Source organism: Octopus bimaculoides, chromosome 24, assembly GCF_046866305.1.
Source record: "Octopus bimaculoides isolate indiv1 chromosome 24, ASM4686630v1, whole genome shotgun sequence".
Classification (NCBI taxonomy): domain Eukaryota; kingdom Metazoa; phylum Mollusca; class Cephalopoda; order Octopoda; family Octopodidae; genus Octopus; species Octopus bimaculoides.
In genome coordinates this window covers 1,499,974-1,522,653 of record NC_142951.1, presented here as the reverse complement: position 1 = coordinate 1,522,653, position 22,680 = coordinate 1,499,974, and the positions used below count along the sequence as shown (strand labels likewise).

General features: G+C 37.8%; 1 protein-coding gene across 2 annotated transcripts; it reads left to right on the top strand.

Annotated features, from left to right (window-relative positions):
* LOC106876055 (man(5)GlcNAc(2)-PP-dolichol translocation protein RFT1) lies at positions 1–12,081 on the top strand. 2 transcript variants are annotated; one of them, XM_014924456.3, is made up of 14 exons: positions 1–160; positions 1,540–1,625; positions 2,496–2,612; positions 3,318–3,507; positions 4,461–4,562; positions 5,508–5,639; positions 6,768–6,846; positions 7,447–7,497; positions 8,282–8,412; positions 8,568–8,712; positions 9,530–9,635; positions 10,301–10,429; positions 11,290–11,410; positions 11,789–12,081. In XM_014924456.3, exons 1-14 carry the CDS (start codon positions 98–100, stop codon positions 11,975–11,977), a joined length of 1,641 nt encoding a protein of 546 aa, XP_014779942.1. In that variant the 5' UTR covers positions 1–97; the 3' UTR covers positions 11,978–12,081. The 2 variants fall into 2 exon arrangements, with proteins under 2 accessions (XP_014779942.1, XP_089197368.1); XM_089341242.1 differs by lacking the exons at positions 1–160; positions 1,540–1,625 and having other exon boundaries at positions 3,282–3,507.
* The last annotated feature ends 10,599 nt before the right edge of the window (positions 12,082–22,680 follow it).

Here is a 22,680-nt window from a genome sequence, read left to right as displayed (position 1 = left end):
GTGTTAAGCGATCTTCCAACAACATGGAAGTTATCGGAGTGTTTTTCTCGTTTAAACTTTTCAATATTAACCAAAAACTACTGATATTTAAAGAAAGATGAAAGCTTCAAATCTACTCTCAGGGGCTGCTAAAGCCGCATCCTATAATATTATTCTTCAGGTATTAAATATCACTTTATTTACGATACTTCTTTCTTCGCGAACCGGTTTCGTTCCAATTTACTTCATACGTGTTTACGAATGTACGCGCACTGTCTTAATCCTTTGCATATTTGGAATTAAATTAATATCAATGGATTATAGAATTAACGAATATATTCCCCGATTGGGGACCAGGAACTCAATTATTAGTTTTACTTGTATCTGTTATTTTGTTTTTATAATGTAACAACTGCTGCTTTTTGTTTACATTAAAATTACAGTTATGCTTTCTCGAAGTTTACTTACAAAATTGAAGTTATTTTGTTGTTGATGTTGTGTCTAAATATGACATTTTAAATGGTTAAAATAAATTTCACTGTAAAGTAGAAGAAACGACCGAGTTTTGAATCAAATATCCCGCAATATTTAGTTGCGTAAGGCGGTGAGCTGGCAGAAACGTCAACGTTCTGAGTTCAAATTCCGCCGAGGTCGACTTTGCCTTTCATCCTTTCGGGGTCGATAAATTAAGTACCAGTTACGCCCTGGAGTTGATGTAATCGACTTAATCCATTTGTGTGTCCTTGTTTGTCCCCTCTATGTTTAGCTCCTTGTGGGCAATAAAGAAATAAGAAACGTTAGCACGCTGGATGAAATGCTTAGCAGTATTTCGTCTGCCGTTACGTTCTGAATTCAAATTCCGCCGAGGTCGGCTTTGCCTTTCATCCTTTCGGGGTCGATAAATAAGTACTAGTTGCGTACTGCGATGGATCTAATCGACTGGCGCCCTCTCCCCCAAAATCTCGGGCCTTGTGTCTAGAGTAGAAAAGAATATTCAGTTACGTCCCTAAAAGGCGGTGAGCTGGCAGAACCGTTAGCACGCCGGGCGAAATGCTTAGCAACATTTCCTCCGTCTTCACGTTCTGAGTTCGATAGTTTCGTGGGGGTTAAAGTAATTACCAGTTGAACCCTGGGGTCGATGTAGTCGACTTCACTCCATCCACCCCGAAATTGCTGGGCTTCTGCCAAAATTTGAAACCGATATTTAGTGACGTCTCGCCAGTGTTGACCCTAGAATGAATGCAGAAGTCTGTTTCGGGTATTATAATGGTTGGGGAGAGATAGAGAGAGAAAAGGTGACATACAATTATGACAACTGGTAGGTGAATGATTTTTGTTTAGTGGAACAGTCCACTAAATCTTTACCATAATTTTGGAACTAGAACTGTTTCTTCTACATTATTAATCCATTATGATGAAGTCTAGAATGCTAGAACTTTCTTGTCTAAGTTAGACCAATACCGAAAGACTATACACTCAGCTGAGTTTTTGTAAAAGACGACATTATTAAATATGCAAATATGTCTTTAAAATAATTGCATCACTTTGTCTATTTCTCAGCTAAGCACTAGGATTTTGACATTTATATTGAATGCCTTCATTCTTCACTACATCTCTCGGGACATGCTGGGCGTCGTCAATGTCAGGTTAGTTACTTGTTTCAACTATAAATAAAAAAAGTTTGATAATTCTAATAATTTTGTAATAATTTATAAATTTTGCAAGACTCATTGTATATTTTGTTTGTTGTTTGACTATTTTGATATGAATCCAATTGTGGCCATCTCTAATTTCGTGATACAAGCTTCTTTGAAAGTGATCTATATAAACAAAATCAGATATTGATCAAGAGAGGATAGTGTAGGTAGGAACAGGTGTTGCGTCTGGAAGATGACATCATCATCATCATCATCATCATCGTTTAACGTCCGCCTTCCATGCTAGCATGGGTTGGACAATTTGACTGAGGACTGGCGAACCAGATGGCTGCACCAGGCTCCAATCTGATCTGACAGAGTTTCTACAGCTGGATGCCCTTCCTAACGCCAACCACTTCGAGAGTGTATCTGTATAAAAAAAGTGCTGAAAGCAGAAGGGACCTGTGATTTATTTTTTAGATTTTTAATAGCACAGTGGCTAGTTTGGTTTAATGTTAAAATAATAATCATTATTTTTATTGTAATTATAGTTCACATAAATAACTTAGATAAAGTGTTGAAGACATTGAGGTGATATTAAGATCATAAAAAAAGAGTAATTGTGTATATATTATCAATTGATGAGGATGGATCCCCTAAACTCCTTTTCCTTCAATTCTTTGGACATGAATCCATATTTATCCCACTAAGCTACTGTTCAGTGGAAGAGTCTACACCACCCTCACCACATCTAAATGATGGAAGGGAGTTAAAATTAATGTCTCCATTATCATCATCATTGCTTTTGTACTGTTTGAATTGGTCATGTGACCTCCTTATGTTGTTTTAAGTTTTGTTTCTTTTCTTTTCCCCCTGTAGACTAACTCTGCTGTACAGCACTGGTATATTTATTTCACGGGAAGCGTTCAACCGAGCCTGTTTGAGTCATGCAGGGAAAACTTCGTGGACACAAGTCATTAATTTGTTGTGGCTTACGTGAGTAAACTACTACTACTACTACTACTACTACTACTACTGCTGCTTCTGTTTCCAAAGCAAGGCTCAGCAGTTGTCTCCATGTCTTTGGTTCTTTGTCTCTTGCCATTTTGTGTGTTTTTATTCTTAATAGATAAACGTCTTTACCACCTTATTGCTATGAAACTACTTGCTTCAGAAAATTCTGTCCAACCCATGCAAGCATGGAAAAGTGAACATTAAAAATCATAATGACGATGTGTATCTAATCATTCTCTCTACTAATCTAATGAATCGGTTAGATCAGAATCGGTTAGAACAGAAGGCTTATATTGTAAATTCTTGCTTTAAACAGGTCTTCTTATTCTTAGATGTAATTCTATTTATTATTCTTTTTCTGAGTGTTTTTAATCAGAATTTGTTCCAATACAAACATTAATTCTCTAAAGTTCCACAACACATCCTAAGATTTACCCTATATTTTCAAATTTTGTACGTACCAAGTCAATATTTACTGTTACATTACTTCCAAGTTTCTTTGTGTGTCAGTTCTCATCCTAATAAAGATTATTTCAGTCTAAAATAGCGAAAATAACCATCAATGCAATTTTATTTATTATTTCAGAATTAAAATTACTTTTCTGAAGTTCCACGTGTCTTAAGAATTGTCCTTTATTTTCAATTTTGTAGTTAATAAATGTATACTTACCATCACCTTGCTTCCAGTGTTCCTTGTGCTGCTATTGCTAGCACTGTCTTGGGTGCAATATGGCTCCACCTACTTCAAAGACCCGATCCCCTAATTGTGCCTCACTACAGTATAGGAGTATTTGCCTTTGCTGCATCAACAGTCATTGAGGTAATTGCTCAACCTCTCTGGGTGATTACACAAGCGTTTATGTTTGTCAAACTTAAGGTAAGTAATTAGCACCTTTCTATCAGAGATATTTTTATTGATATTGTGTTTTAATTTCTTGTTAAAAATGACTCCCTTAGAAAAGGACAGGAATGTGAAATGGTAAAAGGTTGCCAATGATAAACTCTGTAGAATCGGAACATCATCTGCCATGAAAATTAATGATGCTACATTAGTTACCAATGTTACTATTGTTAGCAAGACTTTTACACAGAAGTCCTGGTGTGTGTGTGTGTGTGTGTGTGTCTGTGTGTTTTGACAAGTTTGATAAATCAATGAAAGCGCTAATAAAGAATTAGCCAAAATTCTGACTGCCTTCTTATTCTCAATATACAAGATTTGTACACCACTTCAAACACTCTATACATACATATATATATATATGTATATAGGTTGTTGGGCCTCATGGAGGGAATGACAATGGATTGAGATGTCTGGCACTATGAGGTTCTTGAGATGATCCACCCACATCAGCAAAACAGTTCTAGAAGCTCTGTGTATTCCACCCACACGTAACAATAAAACCTTCCACACACATCCTACCCCAACAAACCAAACTACATCTCTTCTCTTCCTTCTATTTCTTCTTCATGCACAACGCTTATCTCTCACTCCCCAATCCTGTCCCCACAACCCTGCTCACTGTATCATTGCTATCCTGTATTGCCCCACCCCCTCTATACACCCTAATGTTCACCAGTCACTGCACTAATCTTGACTGTTATGCTTCTTTGGCAATACCCTCCCACTTATATCGTGCCCTCCATACCTTGATGGTATGCCCCAGCACTTTCCACCACCTTTCTCTCTCCCTTCCTTTACCATTCCATTTATATTCTGATCCCTGTTCCTTGGACTATGACAACCGTTCCAACCCATGTTTGCATGAAAAAATAAACATAAACATGATGATAATGATGTTGATGATGATAATGATAAATATCTTTCTACAGGTGTTAATGGAAGGCCTGCTTCTCATTGTTAAAGCTGCCATAACGATGTTCCTCGTTATCTATAAACCACATTTAGGACTCATTATATTTTCATTAGCTCAGGTAAGCTGATATCACCGTTAATTCTCTCTGAATATACATAGAATATTATTGTGTATGTGTGAGTGCATGCGCACATGGTTTTGGTGTAGTTAATGAATATCATGCTCTCCAATCAAATTGATTCCATAATATCAGCAGAACTTCAAGACCCACAAAGGAAGAAAGCATTCTTCAGTCTTGTTAAAACCTGGATGGTTCATGATCCCTGCTGGTTTCCTTCAACAAGAAGTCATTGCATGGAAAACAACAGGAGTGCCAAATGGTTTGCAAGACCCTTTGTCAAGGAGACCCAATTAGGTGAAGAGGGTATCCCTCTTATAGAAAGAAAGCACCAGAAAATGAAGGCTTCCAAACTTTAGTTGGATAGCACAAAACTGATATCTGAACCAAATCCACTCACAAGGCTTTGGTTGGCCTGGGGCTATAGTAAAAGAGGAACACTTGTCCAAGGTATCACGCAGTAGAACTGAACCTTGAAACACAAGATTGGGAAGCAAACCTTTTAACTCCACAGCCATGTCTGAATGCCATTATCCTAAAATATTTCAACATAACATTTGTTTACCATTCATTCATGTCTGTTATATAGTTTTATATAAAAATGGTAAGCTGAAGGAATCGTTAGCATGCTAGAAAAACTGCTTAGCAGCATTTCTTCTGGTTTTACATTCTGGAGTTCATACTCCACTGCAGTTGACTGTCCCTTTTGGGGGTTGATGAAATAAGTTTCAGTTGAGCGCTGGGGGTCGATATAAGCAAACTATTCCTTCCTCTAAAATTGCTGGTTTTATACCAGAATTTGAAACTTTTGTATAGTTTCTGTCCAATGCTTTCCGATTCTTATGGTGTTACATAAGGAACACTCCTGCCATTTGAATTTATCCATATGATGCACTGTCTTGAAATATTCCTTACCATTACTCTTGTATTTCTTTATTTTTCCAGGTGGTTTCCATGATGGTCTACGTGGGAGCATTTTATGTCTTCTTTATATTTTACATTCAACGACGGAAAGAAAACAAAGATTTTCCATTGAAAACATTCAGAGATTTTTTCCCAAAATTTCTTCAGAACCAGGTATGGGACTAAGTGATTCAAGATCACTTAACCTTTTCGGTGCCAAATCTCAACTGAAATCCACTGCTTTTGTTTCATTTAGTTTTCAAAATGAAGAATTTAATAAAATAACTTAGTCATTATTAAACTGGTGTTTGGAACATAAATTAACTTGGAATTTTGGTGGAAGGTTTTAACTTCGACCACTTTAACAGTTTTGTTAAAATATTTCTGTTGAAATGCACTGCTGCCTGTGTTGTAGAGAATTTTGAAAATAGCAAAGAATTTGGTAAAATAACCTGGTCATTATTAATCTGGTGTTTGTTACACGGATTAACATGAAATTTCAATGGAAGGGTTTAGTTTAGATTTATTTGAAACTATCAGAGGTGGTGGTCTCAGGTGGGTTGGTCTCTACTTATAAGAAGAGATATAAAAAAATTCTAAAAGCAAGTAAATATATGAAGTGGGAGATGGTATATATTGAAAAAAAAAATCTGAATAGATTAATTAATTAATTAATATTTATAGCAAGCGATAGAATATAATGAATAGATACAATTTCAGTAGAAAGATGCTGCACCAGGTTAAACTTGATGCAAACAAATACAATGGAACTTCGGTTTATGAACAACTTTTCGCACACAGAACGTGTCAAGTGACGATCGCTGGCAACAACGGTTGACGAGAAGCTGGGAGTATCAAAGGGAGAGAATCAGTTGCTATCTATTAACAAATCCACTGTTTCGTTGTTCAGCAAAAAATTGCAGAAGTCTTGTACTCAGGGTCGACAATTTAGCATAAAATTCTGATTTTAAGTTGGCAACACTGCATGTACTCCGTCTAATGATGGGAGAGGCCATCATTGTATTATATATATATATTATCGATATGTGTGTGTATATATATATATATATATATATATATATATATATATCATCATCGTCATTTAATGTCCATTGTCCATGCTGGCATGGGTTGGACACACACACATATATAGTGAATGTATATTATATTTATATTTATCTTTCTATCTATCTATATGTGTGTGTGTGTATATATGTATATACACACACACATTATATCTGATATATATATACGTATCTGTATATATATATATATATATATATATATATTTCCATCTTGTAGCCCTTTATTAACAAAGACTTGACCAGTTTGACATGGAGCTTCATGAAGCAATCTTTCCTGAAACAGATTCTTACAGAAGGTAATTCACCATTGTCACCATCATCATCATCGTTATCATTACCACCACCAATACCACCACCACCCATGCTAACGTGAAAAAATTATAGCTTACTAAATGGATCATCATCATCATCATCATTTAAGGTCCGTTTTCCATGCTGGCATGGAACTGGAGAGCTGCACCAGACTCCAGTTGTCTGTTTTCGCATGGTCTCTATGACTGGATGCTCTTCCTAATGCCGACCATTTTACAGAATATCCATTTTTACATAAATAACACAGGCGCTTTTTATGTGGCACCAGCGTGGGTGCTTTATACATGGTGCCAACATGGGTGTTATTTATGTGGATCCAGCATAGACACTTATGTGGCACCAGGATGGGCGCCTTTTACTTGGCACCAGCACGGGGACTTGTTATGTGGCACCCCCTTGGGCACTTTTTACATGGCACCAGCTCAAGCTAGTTGCAGTTTTGTTGTCAGTGTGTGCCACTGTTGAAACTCTGCTGTAGTTTACTTATCAAGCATAAAGTTATTAGCCATAGTGATTGATTTTGTTTGATCTCAGCCACTTTTATAGCTTTGAAAAGGTACAGAAGCAATGTTTTTCTATTTCAGGTGAGAAATATGTTATGACTCTTTTCCAAGTGCTCTCTTTTGCTGATCAAGGTAAGTGGAAAACACGATATGTTTGCAAAGCTTACTTTTATGACTTTGTTTCAATTATTTTTTAAAACAATGAAGAATTTTGTAGAATAAACTTTGTTATTCTTAAGATGGTGTTTGGAACATAAACTGACATGAAGTTTAAATGGAAGCTGTTTATTTAGATCACTTTCACTCTGCTATTACTTATATTTCTGTAGACATACACTTCCTTTGTCATTATTGACAAATAATGTTTGGAACATGAAGTTTTAACAGAATGCTTTCGCTCAGATCAGTTTAAAACAGAGAATCAGTATCATAAGACCAGGGCCAGTCTTAAGTAGATTAATATCAAAGGGTCAACCTATAATAATTCGAATATTATCTTCAAATCATAGCCTGTTACTTCTCTAACCTAGTCTAGGGGTGCCTGTTTCTAGGTATCGTATTTCCCCATAGCTAGACATGTTTTCCACTGAAGATTAGAAAAGGTTCACCATAGCTTGTAGTGATGTTCACCTACAACCATTGTGTGATGTCAAGACAGGGACATACACACACACACACAACAGGCTTCTTTCAGTTTCTGTCTACCAAATCCCCTCCTCACAAGGCCTTGGTTCATCAGGGGCTCTATTAAAAGACACTTGCTCAAGGTGCCACACAGTGGAACTGAACCCAAGACCATATGAAATATGATGAAAAAATTTTTAATTAATTGAGAAGAAGTCAGTTCTAGGAATTACTGACTAAATAAACAAAAAAAAAATATTTGACATGTTTGTATTTTTGTTTTTTCTCACAGGAATCTATGACATCATTCATAATCTTGGTTCACTGGCACCGAGGTTTCTCTTTTGCCCCATAGAAGAGAGCAGTTACCTGTTTTTTTCTCAGCTGCTGTTCCGTGGTAAAACTCTGAAGCAACAAACAAAGGTTTGTGTCTCCTTGTCTTGACTTTGCATACACAATAGCTGTAAATGAGTATCCCTGTCATATGTGAAATGATGATGATGCGCACATTTGTAAATGTATCCAGATATGTTTGTGTGTAGTTCTGTGGACCTTAGAATCTACTCTTTCATTTTCAGGAATCTGCAAGAATGGCAGCAACTGTATTAAGAATCCTCTTGACTGGAGTGACTCTTATAGGGCTGACTATCTTGGTGTTTGGTTATTCGTATTCTTTCCTTGCATTGGACATGTATGGAGGTCCAATGCTCAGCTCATCATTAGGTCAGTAACAAGAAATGGTTTCTGGTCATTTTCCTCTTTTCATTTTCTCTCACCATCTCTTTTAATCCATATTTCCATGGCTACATAAGTTTTTTCCTATTTCTAAATTCTTTTAAGTGTTATTACAACTGGATACAATCATTTTTGGCTAAAAATTCTTAATTTCTAATAAGTAAGCAAAAAAGAAAGAAATTAACGTGGGCACATTTTTTTCCCTCTTAGAATTCCTTAATTTCAAATTGAAACTTCGAATCCCAACCAGTCAGGGTTCACAGTACAGGTTGTACCATTCATCCTTTTGATTGCTGAATATAAAACATGGCCCATGAGTCCACCATTCAGGTGATTTTCCTGAGTCCTCGTTTCACCCTTGTATGCCAATCCATCACAGGATGACCCATTTACAGGTAAGTAGACTGGAACAATATGAAATGATGTGTTTGGCTCAAGAACACAATGGTATGGGAATTGAAATCACGACCCTGTGTCCAACACCCCAATGACCTCTTCCTGTTTCTTGTATCATATTTTAAGCTTACGTATTGCACAAAGCCATCCCCTTCTCTCTCTTGTCCCTTTCAGTTTCAGGGACTCTTGCTGGTGCCATGATATAAAAAAAGAAGAAAAAGCACTCAATCCATTCTGTAAATTGGTTGGCACTAGGAAGGTCGTCTGGCTGTAGAAACCATGTCAAATGTGAATCATTGGAGCAAGGCTTGGTCCTTCAAGACACTGGATCCTGTTGAAACATCTGGTCTATATCAGCAGGGAAAACAAACTTGAAATGACTGATTATGATGTCTCATTCTTTTACCAGGTCCGGTTCTTCTTCGCTGGTATACCGTTTATGTCTCAATCATTGCTGTGAATGGTGTCTCAGAATCCTTTGTGTTTGCTGTAATGAGCAAAAAAGAAGTCGATCGGTGAGTTACGAAATCTGGTTGGATTTCTTTTTATAGAATTCTATTTCTCTTTACTTATTTTCATCTCCATCCCCTTTCAGCACTGATAACTTTGTTTAGATTATTCAGTTCATTTGTTGTTGATAGCACTACTTATTGGCTTTTTCTCATTAACCTCATTATTAATGAGTTAACCGTTTCATAGCAATCACACGGATTTTCTTAATGTTGCTCGGTTTAAACTCATCAGTAGTTTTTTTTTGCACCAAGTCTATCCTCTGGAAATTATTCTAAGATCTTGCATCAACATTTTTTACTCTACTGATGAGGTCTAATGAGACTGGAACATATCTGGAAAGGTCACTGTAACTACCAACTCTTTGGGAGTTAATGTGTCTTTGTGTTTGTCCCTGCCACTGCCTGACAACCATGCAGTTTGGTAAAAGAGGCCAATAAACTAAATACCAGATTTAGAGGAAAAAAAGATGTTCTGAGCTTGATTTGATCGACTCCACCCTTCAACCCAGTGCTGCAGCTTGGCCATAGTCCAATGACTGACGCAAAAAATAAATAAAAGAAAAGAAAAAAATACATAATTGAAGAAAATAAACATTTAAAGAAGAACTTTAAAAAACTAAATAAAATAAATTTTGTCAGATGCAGATTTCTCTTTTCTTATTTCTCAGGTACAACAATATGATGTTGATATTTTCCGTTTCTTTCTTGAGTGCCTCTTGGATCTTCACCCATTATCTTGGCAGCATTGGTTTCATCCTGGCCAATTGTCTTAACATGTTTCTTCGGATTCTACACAGGTATTCTATTGATTGAGTTGTATTCCTCCTCTTTATCTTCCGATTTTCTTTCTCTTATATTCTTAAAAGCAGAAATACAGGCTTTCAGTCTTGGTTCATGGAACCAAACGTCTTCTTGCATTGGTGGCTGATGTGGCAAAGAAGTTTACTTTATGGATGTGTGTGGGTGCCACGTAAAAAGCACTACTCACCTTGCCTGTGCTTGTGCCATGTAAAAAGCACTAAGTCCACTCTGCTGAGTGGCTGGTGTTAGGAAGGGCATCCAGCTGTAAAAATCCTGCCAAAACAGTCACAGAAGTATGGTGCAAGCTTCGGCTTAGCCAGCTCTTGTGAAACTGTTCCACCCATGCTAGCACGGAAGGTGGACATTAAATGATGATGATGATATGTATGTATGTATATATATATACACACACACACACACACACACACACACACACCATTCCTCTGTCCATCCGTCCCTCTCTTTTGATAAAAGCAAATTTGGACAGTGATATAAATCTTTCTATAATCTGCCTGATCTGTCTATCCATCTGTCTGTCTTGTTTGTGTATGAATATGCATGACTATATATACATATACACATATATATATATATATATATATATATATATATATATATATAGCTACATATATAACACCCACCTGTGTCTGCATAGGTGGTTGCAGTATTGTTAATCTCCATGAACTTCTCACCTTATGGTTTATTTCTCTTCTTCAGATCCATTGCTATCTGTCTCTCCTACCATGTTACTGTTTGATCAGTTTTTTTCTTTATATTGATCATTGACACGTTTATGTTGATCACTGCTTCACATGTTTCTCATTGTAAACCAATTGTCTTTCTTTTTGTGTTGCAGTGCCATGTTTATTTGGAAATATTTCCAAAACGGTTCCATCCAACCTCTTCATGCCTTGTTAATTCGACCTCTCATCTTGATTGGTTTCAGTATATCGTTCTGTTTTACCTTTCTGTCAGAGGTGAGTTTATATAGAAAAGTTCATTTATATATCCAGTTATGGCTAGGTGGTTAGAAAATTGTTTCTCAACCACATGATTTCAGGATCAATTCCACCACACAGCAGGTACTTTGTGCAAGTCTCTTCTACTATAGAAGATATTTTCCCAAGGTGCCACGTAGTGGGACTGAACCCCAAATCACAGGGTTTGGAAGTTAACTTATTAACCATTCAGCCATGTCTGTGTCTATGAAAGTCAAAATTTGTAGCTTTTTCAAACCCCATCTGATCCACAAAAGCCTCACGTATGTCCATGTTCCTCGATGTCTTGTTTCTTTTCAGCTTCCATCAAAATTTATTTTCACCAATAAATATCTGTTTTTTTCTTTTCTTTTTCAGACTTTATTCTGTTGTGACAAAGGCCCCGTGTATCGGTTGGTTCATGTTGTCATTGGTGCCACCTGTCTACTTGCCAATCTATTAACCGTTATCATATTAGAGAAAGACTCCATCAATTTTATCTGGCAACAGTATAAATCACAGACAAAGGAACCAGAGTCCAAATTAGATGAAAAGAAAACAAGATAGCAATCAAAATTCAAGTAAATTCAGAAGCAAAATGGAAATCTCAACTAACAACATCAAAGACACGAATTTATTTTTCTGTAATAAAATTCAAAATAACTAAGTAATTCTTTTATTCTTTTCCTTGTTTCAGTCATTTGACTGCTGCCATGCTGGAGCACTGCCTTTAGTCGAACAAATCAACCCCAAGACTTATTCTTTGTAAGCCTGGTACTTATTCTATCAGTCTCTTTTGCTGAACCACTAAGTTACGGGGACATAAGCACACCAACATCTGTTCTCAAGCGATGGTGGGGTGACAAACACAGACAAATATATACATCTATATATGTGTATGTATATATATATATATATATATATATATATATATATATATACACACACGCACACAACTGGATTATTTCAGTTTCCGTCTACCAAATCCACTCACAAGACCTTGGTCGACCCTAGGCTACATTAGAAGACACTTGCACAAGCTGCCATGCAGTGGGACTGAACCTGGAACCATGTGGTTTGGAAGCAAGCTTCTTATCACACAGCCACACCTGTATATATATATATATATATATATATATATATGGCAATTTGTTGTGCTTGAGAAGACATTTCAAGCTAATTGAAATCGTGGTCGTGGCCAGTGCCAAACATTTGAAAGGCACTCTTACCAGTGGTGCATAAAACACGGCTCTGTGCCAGTGATGTGTAAAAGGCGTTCATGCCGGCGAACCGTGAAAGACAACCGATAAGAAAACAAGCGTTTAATCCAGAACATTTTTGCTGAAATATCATCAATGTGCTGGAAAAGGCATATGGTAACTAATGACAACAATGGCGAAATCATCGAAGGATCCATTAGAGAAATGTTATCAAAGCTACTATGAATGTGGGGGGGGGGGGGGGGCACAAAAAAAAAAACGAATGGTGTAAGGGCGACAACTCCGTGCTTTTTCATTCAAATATTTCAATCGTAAATTGTCTAGATGAATATACATACGTACGTACGCACATATATACATTCATACACATACATACATATACATGTGTTGTCTAGATGAATATACATACACACGTACGTACGCACATATATATACACACATATATATACATACATACACATGTGCGCATGACGTGGAAAATGCATTTTTTTTAACGGTTTCATCAATAAAAATAAATACACAAACAAAATTTAAACATATATTGATAGGGGTTAATGAATACGAGATTATAGTGTTTGTGTGCGCGCGCGCGCGTAGCATTGTGTGACACCTTGGGCAGGTGTCTTCTACTATAGCCTCAGGCCGACCAAACCCTTAGGAGTGAATTTTGGTAGACGGAAACTGAAAGAAGCCCGTCGTATTATATATTCCTTTATTTGTTTCAGTCATTTGACTGCGGCCATGCTGGAAAGACAAGACAAGTAACACTAAGAACGAGCCTTCATCAGTTGTCGGCTGTCTATCTATCTAGCTACTCATTTCGAGCATTATACACACACACACACACATATAAATATATTCTCTGTTAGCCTAGTACTTATTCTATCGGTCTTTTTTTGCCAAACCGCTGTTTCGGGGACAAAAACACACCATGAGTTGTCAAGTGATGGTGGAAGGACAGAGACAATCAACGGAAGGGGTCTAAAGTCTGTGATATAGCTGAGAAGGTGATGGTCTCGAATTTTCCAAAAGAAACTTGCTCATATGTTTGCATTTGTTGAATATTTCTGATCTGGAATTAACATACGATTTTCCACTTGATTGTATTTGGCGCGGAAAGTCAACCAGTATATATGTATATATGTGTGTGTCTGTGAGTGTGTGTGTTATGTGAATATATATATATATATATATATATTCACACACACGCAAAGTCATACGTATACACAAACATGGTATATACAAACATGGTATACATATATGTGTGTGTGTGTGTGTGTGTATACACACATGTATAAATATATATATATGCATGTCTATATACACATATGTATGTATTATATATATATACACACACACACACACATTTATATATATATATATATATATATATATATATATATATATATATATATATATATATATATACATATATATATATACACACACACACACATACACATATGTACAGAATGGTCCAAAAGTTACAAAGCATAAAAATTCGGTCAGTGCAACTGTAGAAGCCACCAGATTATACTCACAGATCACAATATGAAGTCAGACTTCGTGACATTTGGCCCATCCTACGTGTGTTGGTGAGCACGTGCTGCGTGTGCTTAATTTTATCGGACACAAAGAACACGGGCTCCATACCATATATATATATATATATATATATATATATATATATATATATATATATATATATACAGAGAGAGAGAGAAAGAGAGAGAAAGATAAAGAGAGAGAGAGAGAATTGCACGAGTTGGGAGGTCACCTTGAACTTGTGTGATCTTGTGTCAATAGGACAACAGGGGCTCCCTATTTACGTGTTCCTACAAGCACAAAATTGTAATTCTGGGGAAAATTTGATCACATTGCATTGGAGTGGTCCCAGGGAAACATGACGGTTTGGGTAGTTTTAGTCGAAAAAACAATAAAGAGAGAGAGAAAGAGAGAGAGAGAGAGAAAGAGAGAGATAGAGAGAAAGAGAGAGAGATAGAGAGAAAGAGAGAGAGATAGAGAGAAAAAGAGAGAGGAACCCATATACGTGCAAATGAATGTCTTCAGGATATTGGTGGGTGAGTCTTTACAACTTTGCTGGTCGACTTTATTTTGGGTGTGATCTAGGAAATGTAACAGCAGCTTTATTATAGATACGTGAGCTGTACTCTGATGTGAGTCGTACTTGAAACCCTGTAATGCGTAAGCAAGTGATCAGGCGTGAAGTATTTCCTAGTCCTCAATAGAAAGCATAGTGCTTGTATTATATATATATATATATATATATATATATATATATATATATATATACATGCGTATGGGTGTGTATGTATGTACGTGTGTGTGTGTGTATGTATGTATTATCAGTGTGTGTGTGTATGTCTATGTATGTATCAGTGTGTGTGTGTTTACATAGATGATGGGCTCTGTTAAGTTTCCATTTACCAAATCCACTCACAATGTTTTGGTCGGCTCGGTGCTATGGGAGAAGACACTTGTCCCCACACAGTGGAACTGAACCGAAGACCACATAGTTGCGAAGCAAGCTTCTTCACCACACAGTTACACTCACGCTTCACGAACCTGCGCATCTTCCTTGTTAATCTTCCCTGAATCGTTCTTGTTTTGGTATACATATATAAAACGGGCTTCCACACATTTTCCGTCTATCAAAATTAACCCCTAAAGTTATTTGGTCGGGTAGGGGGCTATAGTAGAAGGCATTTGAACCAATCGAGGCAGGGTGTCGCGCAGTGGGGCTGAATCCGTAACCACGTGGTTATGAGGCAAGCTTCTGAGCCATACAGCCGTGCCGGTAAAGAAAATTATCCTCAATTTCAGAAACTATTTAGAAAGTGTGATCACCTGAATATATTTATATGAAGTGCTTGGGAGAAAAAACGGCGAAGATTCACAGGAAATTTGTAGAAGATTTTCGTATGGAAATTTCTGTTGGTCTTGAAAATTGAAGTGCAAGGTTTTCCCAAACGTAATCACAGCAATGTTTACAATCATCAAAGAAAGTGCAGCGACAGAAAACAGTAAATGTAGAGCACCGAAATTTTGTTGTCTGAAAATATAGGCACACTGGGCAATTGGCCAGGGAGCTCACAGGACCTGGGACATAATTCTAACCTAAGTATTCTGTGGTTTACCGTCAAAAAACGAATGTTGTAGGGTTCACTTCACTGATTTGTCTGGGGTCTCTAGGGTGAAGGGGCCCAATTCTAGCTGTGGCTTGCTGTCAATAAATCAATATCATAAGGCTCAGTGTACTGATTCACCCCCGTGGGTGGGGCTTATAATACTTCTAAGACGGCCCTGCCCCGAACTAAATGTTTTCTCTGACTCCAGTAAGTTCGATTCTGACTTTCGATACCAGAATCGAATAAATGTCCTCCAAGCTCTGAATTTGTGCATATTTGTGCCAGTTTTTGTTTAAAATTATAAATCTATATTTTACGCTATAAATCAACTTTTACAACCATTGGTGAGCGACAGATGGAATGGAAACTATTCAAAGTTCAAATAACTCCGAGGTTCACAGTTTTTCTTTCATTTCTTGACCAAACAACCATCAACCATTAGTAAAACTGGACGGAGAACCAGTTATCTTATCTGTACCAGAAACAAAACGCCTAGTGAAGATTTGAACTCGCATCTTATAAATCAGTGGTCTAATATTCTATCGACTGGCTCAATTCAGAATATATACATTAGAATTGAGTTCGTATTTGAGTTACTTCGCCCTAAATCTAAATCTAGCCACACCTTTGCCACCTTCAGACCCAACCACCAAACAATAACCCCACTTCATGACTTAGAAACGTTTTTCCTCCTTATTGTTGTCTTTCCGCTCATAAACACAGAGTTTTATTATCCCCATTCAACACACACACGCACGCACATCTCTATAAGAAAAATACCGGACAATGCTAAATTCTGTATTAGAAATAAGAAAGAACTAAAATATTTCCATAAGAATTTAGAGAAGACTACAGGTGTAGTTTAGGATTATTATCATCATTATTATTGTTGTTGTTGTTGGTTACGTTTGCAGTATTTTACGGAAAAGAAAACGAGTGGGTCTTAAGTGATTCATTTCCGGTTGTCATGATACCGGTTTTTTCCCCTTCTTTCTTAAAACGGATCTCTTAATAAAAACAATCATTGTTCATTCTAGAATTCATGAGATATTCCACGTCTTTTAAGAAAGAATTTAGGTGTGTCTAATCAATTGATTAAATGTTGACTCGTAACGGTAATATTTAACCTTGTCGTTGAAATATCTTTGTTATGTTCTCATCAAAAGGAGAGCGCCAGTTCGGAGGTGGTGGCCTCGCTATTAGATTCGCTATTATTCTCAATAGTTTAAAATTATGTAAACGGAATCCACGACTCTAGTTTCGATCTACACCTTTTCTCCAGCCTCACGAGGCCAGAGATGAAGCTGCCTGCCTTTACTCCTTTCATCCTTGTCTTCCATACGACCTCTTTCGCTATTGCTACTACGGTGAGAAAACAATTCTTACCTTCATTTGACAAAACTTCAGGTGGGTCAATTTTCATAATTGACTCAGTCGACAGCTGTACTCCTCTTGCACCAGACAACAGATGTTCCGCATAAGCCCACATCTCGGACGCCTCCGGACATTGAACAATAGCGTGCGGGACGGTTTCCCTATCTCGCCCACATCTTGGACAGGTCGGTGAGTCGCATTGACCATGTCTTGCAGGCTTTTCCCGAACGTGCAAGGCACTTCTGTAACATTGTCAGATCAAGGACTTTTGGAAATTATCCAGCGCCCTCAACCCAAACGTACGAAAGAAAAGGCTGTCAAGTTGAATATACCCGAGACCCAGGGTCTGCCCCAGGACATCGTCACATTCAGCCTCTACTAAACTTTTTTTCTGTTTTTTTTTTTTTTGCTTTTTATGAACAGGAAACACACACAAAAGAAAGCCCAAAAAGTTCATACAACGCCGCAAGGCTAATCTAAAGATAAAATAACCCATCACAGGACCAGTCCAAATTTTGCCACCCCCTAAAAAAAAAACAAAAAAAAAACGAATTACTTCATTGCTAAACACGCTGGTGGCTGTTGTTAATAGAAATTTTAACTCTCCGGTTTCAAAACTCCGTAAAACTAAATATTATTTATCACATTTAATTTTACTTCTATACACTTTCAGAAAAGTAGAAGAAGACTTATGGTTGCGAAAAGGGATCACCTCAGTAAATTTATATATATATATATATATATATATATGCATGTATGTATATATATAAAATTCAGTTTTGCGGGGGATTAATAGATATGCGGATATTCTATTTCAGATAATGCAAAAAGAATATAACCTTATGAGTATATTTGAAGGTAAACTCATGGTACCATTTGCATATCACCAAATAATTTAATGGTTTTGTCCTTTAAGTATTATTTTGTAGTGACACCTAGAGCAGACAACTGTTATATGTTCAATGTCAGGAGTTTTATCCACGCATGCGCAGGTACTAGTTCCGGAAGGAATACAGGAAGAGTCTCATGCGCATGCGTAGAGTTCGACATCCAGCTTTGGCGCCTTTTCTCACTCTCTTCGTTCGCTGATCTCCGTTGAGCCTAGACGTCCCACCGAGCTCTCTCCAACATTCCAGCACCAGAGCTACACAAATAACCACGAACTTCATTGACGGCGTCTCAGTGAACCAAAGGCGACGAGCTACCGAATTCCCTCCAAGCGTGAGCCGAATTCCACTGTAAATAAATATTGTTGTGTTGTTCAGAATCTCCGTTCCGTTGTTTCTTCAAGAAATTTAATGTACGGAAGCGGAGTACACCTAATGGTGTATAACCACTTTCCTACAATATCATGATGTGCAGATGGATATCATGAGTTTACTTTCAGATATTACTCATTCGGTAATATTCTTTTTGTATTATCTGAAATATAATACCCGCATATCTATTAATCCCCCAAAAACTGAATTATTATTGACTTTTATAAGATACTTTGTATATTTCTAGATAAATATATAAATATATGATAAATATGACCCCCAAGGTACGATATGGAGATAATACTGAAGGGTTGTACCTGATTGATTTGGAAATTCAATTTCCCAAATTATTTAAATTATATATATATATACACATATATATATATATGCATGTATGTATGTATGCATGTATGCACGTACGTGTGTGTGTGTAAATGTGTTTGTCCCCCACTACTGCTTGACAACCGTTGTTGGCGTGTTTACGTCCTCGTAACTTAGAGGCCCGGCAAAAGCAACCGATAGAATGAGTACTAGGCCTCTCACAATATAGAAGCATTTCTCGTGGCACCAGCAGACAAATTGGAAAAGGAGTTCCCCCGGAAGATAGCAAGGGAGATGCGTTGGAACAGCCATTCTGGCTCACGAGACTAACACTTGCGGACGGCAATCTCCGCCCCGATGGCGGTGAGCTCTCGGACCCCGATATGGTCCGGAGACCAAGGACGCCAGAGATCTCAACTCTCACAAGCTCGACGATAAACCTGTCTGAGAGCGACCGATACCTTGACAAGTTTTCTTTTTTCCGCCCGACGAGCAGCGGAGCCTGGGCTGACAACACCAAGAAGTGACATACCAGATGAAGGGCCTACTGTCACGGAACGGGAAAATTGTCATTAACGTACGGCCTTCTACCGTCCTCTCAGTCTAGCTCCGCTGGCTCGAGCTGACAGGAAAGCCTTCGGCGTCTGGGCCATGCGTTATGATCTTGTTAAGGGCGAAATAGCTTGGAAGGCGACCAGTACTGTGACGGCATGACAGTAGATGGAAGCCGAAAGAATCCACATGGAATGCATATCTTCCGACGAAGCTCAGAATGTTTAGGGGACACAACGGAGGGGAATAAATGAAATCGAAACACAATAACTGACGATCCGTCGACGACATTCGAAATTTGAATAAAACATCAACTTATGCTTGACTAACGTTTACTTAGAAGACGAGCAGACAAGAGTTTAGGAAAGGATCCTACTTGAAAAACAATGCAACGTTTGTAATGGGTTTGATTTCACGATGTGATTAATTCTCTTATATTCATTCAAAAGACCATTTCGATTCTGTTGGGCAAGTCTAGAAATTATTAATTCGAACTTGAGGTCGTTTTGAATTATGGATGAATTAAAGGGGAGTGAACATCATAGCAAGAAACTTGGTGTTATGGTAATGTATAAGGCTGAATATGGGTTTTGTTCTGTGGCTTTGCTTCCTCTGCATTACCATACAATGAAAGAGAGGTTTGTATTGCAGAGAGAAAAAACATGGCAACGAAGACAAGGTGTGTGCTGGGCTACTCGTACGTTGTTTTAAATGAGCGCATGCGGAGGAAAGATGAAATAGATAGATTACAGAGATATATAGACAGACAGACAGACAGAGGCAAATAGACAGACAGACAGACAGGCAGACAGGCGGATAGACACAGGCAAACAGGCAGATAGATACACATGCATACAGACGTATAGACAAAGACATATAGTTAGATAGACATACATACAGATAGATAGATAGATAGATAGAGAGAGACAAACAGACAGAGGGGAAGACAGACACACAGACAAACAGAAAGACAGATGTAAGACAGACAGACGGATAGATGGATAGATAGATGGATGGATGGATGGATGGATAAATAGATATGAAACTAGATAGATAGATAAATAGATGGATGGATAAAACGAGAGAGAGAGTGGTGGGTGTATAAAGCTAGTTGTTGGTTTTATTGTTCGAAATTCATAGCAGAGACTCGTTGAGTTCGTTGTGATACAATTTTAAGAGTGAATAGATGTTGGGATTTGAAGGCCGGTCATTTTAGTGCACGGGAAATAGGTGAGCGACAATGTAAATAATAAACATGCGTGTGTATACATGCGTGTGAGTGTGTAAATTAATACATGCGCACGCGCGTATATTACGCAAAACCGCGCGCACATCTATATTAGCACAGACACATGCTTACACACACACATACACACACACACACACACACACGTACATAATATACATGTGTATATTATGCAGGCACATGAAGGACCCTGTTAGCGTATGGTTTCATTCAGGTGTGTTAACTACAGCATTAGAGCGCTTTAGCTCTTATTTCTAGCAGTGTAGGTGTTTCCTAAAAGCCTAGTCACATTTAGTGACATTTATAATTTCCCCCTTTTAGCGAAACATTGTAAAAGAGTTGGTTGTAATTTACTTATTGAATTTATTTACCGATACGGTTGTACACTGGGTGAAAGTGTTTGAAAGCTGTGGTTTCTTTGGTATGTTTGTTCCCAAACAACACTTATTTTAACGCTATTGACACCGCCGGATTGAATGGTACTGTCCAGGTGTCGAAACCATAATGATATCCGTGGCGCAGCTGATGATGGAGGTATGTTGGATTGTTGGTATAGCTGTTTTTGAATATTTGGAATAGTATTATGACACCTCCTTTTGATATATGCACACACACACATGTATGTATGTATGTATGTATATGTGTGTGCGTGTGTATATATATATATATATATATATGTTATAGTATATTCTGTGTGAAGATCGTATTAGAGTACATTATAAATCTTGTCCCCTTCAGATTTCCCCCTGTGCTCTACAGTAGTAGTGTTATACGTACTTCCAGGTTTGCATTTAGGTTTCTGCCATGTGTGAAGAGATAATTGAAAAAAATTGGAGTCAACAAGAAGGAGTACGGTTGGACATTTATAATCAATCACTACAATTGTTTCTACGCAACGTAGTTCTTCAGGCGTGAAGGTACTTGATTATGCAACCATTTCCCTGCATTGAGATCTAGTTGTGTTTCCTCAGGCGACATGTTATACACACACACATACATATATGCGGTACAGACATACCCTCATATATACGCACATACTAATTGCATAAACATTTATGTAGCTGTAATTATATAATTCTAGAATATATATACCGAGGCAAGTCAAAAGTTATCTGCCCTTCCATCGAGACTGTCTTTAAGGTTGGTCGCACTGCCTTCAGCGAGCTAACAGACGGTATTTTTGTGGTTACATAATCGTGTTTTGACTGGGATAGAATGGGTTTCTTTTCTTGCCACTCCGTTGGCATTGTGGACTAATGATAACCAGAGACGAATGATTCGATTTCTCTGGTCTGAAGATGTGTCAGGAGCTGAAATTCATCGCAGCCTTTCAGTACAATCCGAGGTCAGCGCTCTACCGCGTAGAAGTGTGCATGAGTGGATCGAGGAGTTTAAAAATGACCGGACAAGCGTCAAGCTCGAAGAGGGATCAGAACACCCACCAACCTCTTTCAAATGACAAAGATTCAACAAGCTTGAGAGATGGTTCTGGTGAACCAACGAGTGACCATTGATGAGGTGGCATGTTCTCTGCAAATTAGTCGTGGCTCAGCATAAGAAATCATGACAAGCTTCGTTTCTGTAAAGACTGTGTGAGCTGAGTAACAAGAGAGCTTACTGTAGCACATAAGCACAATCGTGTGGAGATCTACGAAAGCTTACTCGGCCGCTACAACGATGAAGGCCAAACTTTTATGATGAGAATAGTCAGAGGAGATGAGTGGTGGGTCAACCACTTTGAGCCAGAATACAAAAGGCAGTGAATGGAGTGGAATCACCTAAAATTGGCAGCAAAGGAGAAATCGAAGACTCAACTATCTGCAGAAAAAGTAATGCTAACCGTTTCTTGGGCTATAATAGAATTTCAACTGGAGAAGGAGTTCACAGTCACCAGTGTAGGCTACAGTGAAATGCAGGCCACCAAAATATATATACGACGGGCTTCATTCAGTTTCCTTTCAGATCCCTTTTTCTTAGCCATTTCCAAGTGTTGATCTTGTATTCTCCTTCGGTTTCTCCGAGGTATTGTCCATGCAGTGATTTCATTGTCCAATTGTTTACTCTTTCTTGCTGTTTCTTAAATGTTTGTGGGTGCATCACATTTTCGGTAGGTATTGTATTGTTAATTCTAACAGCGGCAAACAAGGAT

Coding starts and splice junctions, on each gene's coding strand:
- LOC106876055 (XM_014924456.3), top strand. CDS start 98: ATGAAAGCTTCAAATCTACTCTCAGGGGCTGCTAAAGCCGCATCCTAT. Junction 6,847..7,446: donor GAAACAGATTCTTACAGAAG/GTAATTCACCAT, acceptor TTTCTATTTCAG/GTGAGAAATATGTTATGACT. Junction 8,413..8,567: donor CTCTGAAGCAACAAACAAAG/GTTTGTGTCTCC, acceptor TTTCATTTTCAG/GAATCTGCAAGAATGGCAGC.